The 8,128-nt window shown below is 43.8% G+C and overlaps 1 protein-coding gene across 4 annotated transcripts in view; it reads right to left on the reverse strand.

The window, feature by feature from the left end:
* LOC108790642 (catenin delta-1-like) overlaps positions 1-8,128 on the reverse strand; it is a 131,346-nt gene that overhangs the window by 21,759 nt on the left and 101,459 nt on the right. For 2 of the 4 annotated variants that reach the window (XM_018560952.1, XM_018560949.1), the window contains one exon: positions 4,554-4,632. In XM_018560952.1, the coding sequence (XP_018416454.1) occupies positions 4,554-4,632 (79 nt within the window). The remainder of the gene's footprint in view (positions 1-4,553; positions 4,633-8,128) is intronic. The other 2 variants (XM_018560950.1, XM_018560951.1) reach the window with 2 other exon arrangements.

The following is an 8,128-nucleotide window of genomic DNA, read 5'->3' on the forward strand; positions in this document are numbered from 1 at the left end:
TAAATTTCATTTAACTTTATTTTTATTAAACCTAATTTCATTGCTATCACAAAGGCTTAAACGCCCCCTCACTAGTGACAGGTTCTCTATAAAAGGTGACACAAGGGGTCTATGGCCCCTTAATTTCACCTTTGCAGCCCACTGAAGCTGATCAAGCTGATGCGATGACCGCTCAGAAACAGTAAGGCATGTAATCAACATCGCTTTCGGTTTCATTCAGCAGGTAGGAGATCAGGGAATTGATGTTCGCTGGTCTCTCTCCTCGCTACCCGGCGACACGCGCGATGCCAATCCTGGGCCTGCAGGAGGGGCAAAGGAGCCCGGGGAAGCAAGGTGGGGGTGTTGGGTGGGGGCATATGTAAGGCATTTGTATGCAATCAGCCGCCTTTACAACAGCCAGAGGCCCAGCCTCCACATGACATAGGTCAATGGCAGTGAAAAAGTTTAGGCTACTTTATTCTATTTGTGTGCACATCAATTTTTTTTAGTGTATTTTTCCTAAAAATAAAACAAACGTTTGCGCACATAACTTGCAACAAACAAATAACTGCAACTAGCACATTTTTTTTTTCATTCTAAACAAATTGCTCCAGATGCTATGTGGTTAAAGAGTTAGTGCACTTATGTTGAGAAAAATCAATCCTCTCTGGGTAATCAATGAACCTTGCAAGGATTTTAACAGGGTGGATAAAAATCGATGATTTACCCCCTTCATGACAGGCCTTTTTTTAATTTTTTTGTACCCATGTTATATTCCACATTTTAGGCCTGAAAATTACTTAAAACCCCCCAACATTATAATTAAAAATATCGGATTTTTGATTTTTATCAAATTTACTTTAATAAAATGCTTTTGGAGTAAAAATCTATCTAAAGATAGTTTTCTATTTAAGATACATTATTAATTTAGTTAATTCAGCATGAAGTGGAGCTTAGTTATGTAGCATGATGCTGTATATTCCGCAATATTTAAATTTTTTAGTAAACTCTTTCAATGAATCCAAGCTCTGCAAGCTGAGATAACATGCACTGCATTGATACATTACTAAACATTGATGTTTAAGCAAATACAAGAATATGTAACATAATGTGAGTAGTTCAACTATGTGCGATTAACTTATTAACCTAAAATCGGTTCGGATATCGCTGTTTTACTAACCTGACAGCTTATTCTAAAATAGGAAACCTTCATTTTGTTTGCAAATAATAATAGTAAAGATTCTTACTACCAGGAATAATGAGTCCTTACATTTAAAAGAGCACTTAGCAGGCATCCACTCACCTGCTGCCACCACGTTCCTCATCTTGTTGTGTCACTGCCGCATCATCAGCCGTCCCATTAAAGTGAATGGGACTGTCGGTGAATCAACAGCGGGTCAGAGGAGCCGATGCGGGACAGAGATGTCAGTTGCTCTTTAAAAATGACGATTTAATTCGAGTTGATTTAAATCAAGCGTTTTACTAGTGATTTAAATCGACTTGATTTAAATCAAGTCCACCCTGGATTTTAACAAACTTTGTTGCAGATTCCTACCCTATTGTGAAGAAATTCCTGTTTGTTGTAGTATTTCCTCTACAAACGGATCCCTGAATGGTATGGTCTGCATTCATTATAATCACCTGGGGAATTTTCTGTGTTGTAAAGCTGCAGTGTTGGACCTTTAGTGGTAAATAACCCTTGGAGAGCATCTCACCAAAAATGCAAGGGATGCCCAAAATTTTACTTGAATCTTAAGGCTTGTTCACACCATGTCCAGAACAGTTTGTTCCTGGACCAAAAAACGCATTCTAATGTATCCCTATGGTATTTCTGAGCTCTGTTCACACCAGCGCAGTCTGTTCTGTTCCAGACCAAAAAAAAAAAAGAATAATGCTGGTCTCTCTTTCTCTGGTCTAGAATGCACTGGAACACATCAAAAACACATACAAAAAGGCACTGAACCGCTCCTGTAAACCGATTTTAAGCAAAAAAAAAGCGGCAGCAAAATCGTGGTAAAACTAAATGCACCGCCTTCCAGATCTGGTCCGTAAAATGGTGTGAGCCTGACCTTAGGGCAGACATCTGTCAAAATCAGTCAACCAAACACATAAGGCGAAAATTACATTTCTTGGGGGAGTTGTGTATACCAACTGTGCCATTTTTTTGGTAGACCATTTTTTGTAAACAGCAAGTTATAGCAAATGCAATTTTAAATGGAAAGGTAATTTTTAATAACACTGTGTAGCAAATGCATGTTTAAACGCATTTTGGGGGGGCATTTCCCTTTAACCCCTTAATGACCGAGGCCTTTTTCACTTTTTGCGCCCACGTTAGAACCCACATTTTAGGCCTGAAAATTATTTCAAGCCCCCAAACATGAGATATATTTTCTGAAAGCCAAGACCCTGTAGAATAGAATGGTGGCAGTTGCAAATTTTTATTTTGCACAATATTAGCGCAACTTATCAAACCCCAAAAATTAGTTTTATAAAATATAAAAGATGAGGTTACAACGAGTAAATAGATGCCCAACATGCCCAGATAAAAAATGGTGTGCCTGTGTGAAACGGCGACAAAATTCAGTACCCCAAAAAGTCCATACAGGTCATCAGTTTTGAGATAGGCAATAAATATTGGCCCTAGAATTATTGCTCTCTCGGGCCTGCACGGCGATACCAAACATGTGTAGCGCAATCATCGTTTTCGTGTTTACGTTATGACGCGTGTTCTTTTTTACATTTCATTTAATATTTTTTAAAACTTATTTTTATTTTACTTTAATATCACAAGCCCCCATGTGATAGCATATGGGCAGTGACAGGTACTCTTTAAAGGTGATTGTGGTGGTCCAAAAGACCCCTACTAATCACATTTCCACTTTAACCCCTTGTACATGTATGTCCACCCGGGGTGAAGGATCTGCCGTCCACCAGTAATTTTTACGCTGGGCAGGCGGTGGATCCTTCCCGGCGGGTGGACGTACATGTACGTGATTTTTCTTCTGCTCACGGGCACGTGCAAGCAAAATCCTGCCGGGAATGTGTACAGCAGTTACTGGCTGTTTCATACAAGCGGTCGGCTGGCTCTACAGCCGGCCGATCGCTTGTATATCCCTGCAGTGTGTGGCGCCCCCCCCCCGCCCCCTGCCAATTATCCGGGCACCGTTGTCCCCCCTACGATGCCTGGGACCAAGAACACCAGTTCAGCGGCTGCTTGTAAAGAGGAGGAGACATCAGCATTTCCCCCACTGCTGATCTCTCCTCCTCCTCTCTCTAAAGTCGGAAGCAATGTGTATTACATCACTTCCGCCTTGGCTGTCATTTATCTGGCTGAGAGCCAGAGAAGAAGCTGATGAAGCAGATCTCTGCTTCATCAGCCTCTTTGGGGGTCCCTAGGTGACATTAGGGGTTTTGGGGACCCCTGATGTCTCCAAAAAGAGGACCTGTCATTTTTTTCTAGCCATCACATTTGGGGATTTTTAGCCCCCTATGTGATAGCAATCAAGTCACAATCAAGTGTAAAAAAAAAAAAAAAAAAAAAAAAGTTAAAAAAAAATAGTCTCATATGAGAAAAAAACCACCCCCAAAAAGTCGCCCGCCCTTAAAACACGCGTCAGGTGTGCCTACGTGCAAAAACAATGATTACGCCACACGTTACATATCTCCACGAACGTCGCAGTGAGAGCAATAATTCTAGGCCCATCAATCACGGATAACACTAAACTCATGAGCTGTAAAAGCTTTTAAAGCATTGCCTACGGCCAGTTTTAGGCATGGTAGCTTTTTGCGATTGTGGGCACGCACAATTTTAAAGCTTGACATGTTTGGTGTCTTTTTACCCGACGTGACCCTGTCTTTTATATTTTACTGAAAAAATGGGTAATAATATATGTTTTAGAACATAAATGTAGGGAAAAATCGTTTTTTATTTTCCTTTTTTCATTATACAGTAAAAAAACTAAAATCCCAGTGGTGAATAAACACCACTAAAAGAAAGCTCTAACTGTCCCCTAAAAATTGTATGAAATTCATTTCAGTACAGCGCTGCATGACTGAATAAATGTTAAAGTACCACACCACTGAATACTGAAAAATGGCCTGGGCAGGAAGGGTGTTTAACACTTCGGTCAGCAAGTGGTTAAATAAGCTAAATAAGTGCACACTTCAATAGCTTATTGCTGGGAGCCCAGCAATGACAGCTATGGGACCGGAAGTGATGTAATCTGCATCGCTCTCAATCCCATAGAACGGGGAGGAAATGGGTGAATGGATGTTCGCCGCTCTCCTCCCCAGCTTCCCACCGACACCAGAGATGCCGGTCCTGGGCTCGCAGGATGGGCAGCGGAGCCTGGAAAACACGGCGGGGAGACGGGCAGTTTACTGCCCTGTAGAAGTGATCTGGAGACAGCTGAGTCGCCAGAATCCCTTTCTATTGTAAAGCCGGCCCCTGGCTCTACAAATGTAAACAGAGTGCCAGTGGTAGTCTGTTTAAACGTGCCCGCTGACATATGTACGTCACAGGTTGAGAAGTTAAAAGGAGAAATAAAAATTTCAGCAGTCTTAAAAACACTCACCTTTTTGTTGGTTGCGGTCAATAAGAGGGAGTGTGCTGTCATCATATGCCTGAGGTTGTGCTGTGCCTGATAAAGGCACCTAAAAAGAAAACAATCAAAAAGATTTTAGAACTGGAATGCTGTATTAAAATTACAGGCAATTAAATGAGTTACATGCTATATTCTCTTTAATGGACTTTATGGAGAAATAGATGCATTGTAAGCATACTGTTACTAACAGGTAGAGGTATATTTATATTCAATTTGCAGAGCCATTTGTCAGGAAGCCAGACTGCCTTGCAGTGTCTTGAGGGAGGGTGAAGCCAGGGGTCTTTCGATAGAACACTGGCTTCCAGGCAATCAGGAAGCCCCCTGGTGCCCACGGTACCTCAGGATGCAGGTACCAGAATCAGCGCACCCCCGTAGGAAATCATTTTTTTCTATGCTCCTCAGCTCCATCTAGTGGAAAGAAAACATACTAAAAACATCTGCTGTGCCTCTATTCACACAGAACAAACTTTCCCACAGATATGCAGGACAAATAGCTCTGTGAATGGATTATAAAAAGACCCCTTAGGGTCAGAGTAAAGATGTTAAGCTATTGACTACAAAGTTGGTGATCACATTATTTAGCCATTGATTAAGTGCTATAAAAATAGAAATTTTGTACCCAATGTAAAATCCTTCACAGGGGGTGGGGACACGTTGCAATGGATGCAACAAAAATCCTATTTTCTTTCTCATCTATTGACGGACACAGAAGTCTTAAATGCTCAGGACGACCAAAAGCCATTAAACTGAGAGGTGGGAAACAGCTAAGAATCAAGAACAGGCCCAAGATAAACAGGAACTGGGGACTACCTGCAGATCAAAGAGCCACCTTAAGGACCTTATGCCCAATACTCGCATAAGAACAGACCAAAAAAATTTACCTGGAAAATGTTGGAAAACATTAGCTGAAAACCAGGTAGCCTTATAGCCCTGGAAAATAAAGGCCTGATGCCAAAACAGCACTTAAAGACCTGGTGAAGTAAGCCTTGCCTAGAAGGAAAGTGGGGGAGAAGCAGATCGAGACTAAGAGGCTTTCCTGATGATCTGCAAAAAAACCTGAGGCTTGACAAAGAGGCTGTGCCTCGAAACGGGTAGCCGTTATCGCACTGAGAGCCCTCACCCTTGCATAGCTCTCCACCACTTTTGACTGTTGTTTCCGCATTTCACCTCTCGCACCCCCGAGATACCAGCCAGACAGAATCGGTTCAGCACATCTTAGCCGTTTGCAGCTCCTCTCCCGTTCCAAGCCGCCTCGGCCTGGCCAGCCGAGTACGTGGACGGCTATACTGCTTCACACAGCTATACTGCCCAGACCTGTCACTACCCAACCCAGCAGCCATTCAAATTGGCCGTTCATTTTGCCCAGGCACCTGACATTCAGATGCCATGATATCCTCTGATACGCCAGCTGTCTTCCAATTGTACGTTTATTTTAGGGCTGCAACAACTAATCGACATAATCGATTATTGAAAAAGTTGTCAACCTTTTCAATCATCGATTAATCGGCTTCCGATTGGTTGGCCCTGTTCACGGCTCCACACACACTGCGTGCCGCACCTCCTCCCCACCTCACGCTCACCGCTACCAGACCCGCCCGCCTGCATCCACGCTCCACAAGCCGCACCTCCTCCCCGCCTCACGCTCACCCGCCCGAATCCACGATCAGCACAGGGACGCGGGGAGAAGAAGTAAGGAGGAGCAGGTGTGGGTGGATGACAGCTGCCGATAGACAGGCCCGATCTCAGAAACAAGTTGCTGAAAGAGGATGAAGCTGCCAAATCAGACACTTGTCTAGCTGAGGTGATAGGAGCAAAAAAAAAACTACCCTATGAGTCACAGCAAAGAGGGAGGTCTCTGATGGATTTAAAAGGGGGCTTCCGCAGTACCGAAAGGACAAAATATTTAAATCCCAAGCAGGAAGTGGGAGGATTAACTTTCTCAGAGGACATAACTTTAACCGCATGGCTGTTAAAACCTAACAACCAAGAAGCAGGTTGGTAAATCGTTTTTTGGACAGCAGATCTGGACAGTCTGGCAGAGCCCACAGTGCGTCTGCGAGAAGTCTTGTCTTAGGTTGGTGTACCACGCTCTCCTGGGCCCTGCTGCTATGAGAAGCAGCAAAATGCCCACCATCCTGACAATCGAAGAAGCAGCTTCAGGGAAGCTAATGCATAGACCAGTGTGTTCTGATCCCACAGAGCCACGTATGCTTCCACCAGAAGATTCCAGGAGCTGGAAACACACCTGTCTAGATTGTTGTTGAATCTGGAGGCCCAAAGGTCCACATCTGGAGTCCCCACCTGTCGTGATCAAGGTCCTTGAACACCTCTGGATGCTGGCTGAGAAAATCTGGTTGCCAATTGTACATGTCGAAGATATACAAAGAGGACAGAGCTGGAACATGTTGTTTTGCCCAAGACCGGATTTGCTCTACCTCTTGAGATGGTGAGATTTCTTGTTCCTCCCTTATGGTTGATCCGACTGAATATGGAGCAGATAACCTCAAAGCACGTCAGTCCAACACTGAAGAGAGCCAAATTCCCCAAAGCTTCAAAACTCCACACCATTTCCCAGTGAAGGAGAGCTGGATTCTAAAGCCACCAGGGTAGGAACACCAGAAACAGGACTAAATTGTCAGGATGAAGATTCTATGAATGGAACTGGAAGAAAAAACGCAAACCTGCCTCAAAAGTGGACACCATCAGACCCAAGACTCTTATGCAGAAATTGAGAGTTGGCCGACTCCTGGACTGGAGTGCACGAACCATTCTGGAGAGTTTGCCACCACTTCTAGGAAAGGAATACTCTGCAAAGTGTACAGGGCCATATCCAGATATTCCAAGTGATGGGCTGGAGTCAGCGACTGAAGATTTAGGATCCCACTGAATCTCTGCAACATGCTAACTTAATATCTTCCTGAACCCTCGCCAATTGTTTTCTCAAGAGAAGGTCATTCAAGCAGCCAAGAATCAGGATACCTCGAGAGTGTAGAAGAGCCAACACAGTGGTGTACACTCAAGGTGAAGATGACAGGCTGAGAAGAAAAGGCCATGAACTGGTAATGCAGACGTCCCATTGCAAAGTGCAGGAAGCACTGAAAAGTTGGGTACGTGTAATGAAGCATACTTTAAGTCCACCAAGGCCTGAAAGTCCCCTTTATGCTGAGATGCAATAAGGGATCTGGTTAATTCCATTCTGAATTTTTGGAAACGTAAGGCTTTGAGGTTCAGTGTTTGGCGGATACCCCCTATCAGTTTGGAAACGGTGAACAGGTTGGAGTAAAGGGACTGAAAATGTTTAGCAGGAGGGACACCTTGCTCCAAGAGTCTACAGAACGCACAATGGAGGAGATCGGCAAATTGCCGAGATGCTGAAAAACTGGAGGTGACAGCAGGAAACAAATTGTAACCCTGTGACACCATTTGTGGCACCCAAGGATCTGGAATGCAAGACTTCCAAGATTCTGCAAAGGTCAGTGAACTTCTCTCAAATATGGAAAGTTGGGGCTCGCCGAGCAAGGGATGTGTGAATTTGTCACACATGT

This window comes from Nanorana parkeri, unplaced genomic scaffold, assembly GCF_000935625.1.
Source record: "Nanorana parkeri isolate BGI_ZX_2015 unplaced genomic scaffold, ASM93562v1 scaffold490, whole genome shotgun sequence".
NCBI classification, from domain to species: domain Eukaryota; kingdom Metazoa; phylum Chordata; class Amphibia; order Anura; family Dicroglossidae; genus Nanorana; species Nanorana parkeri.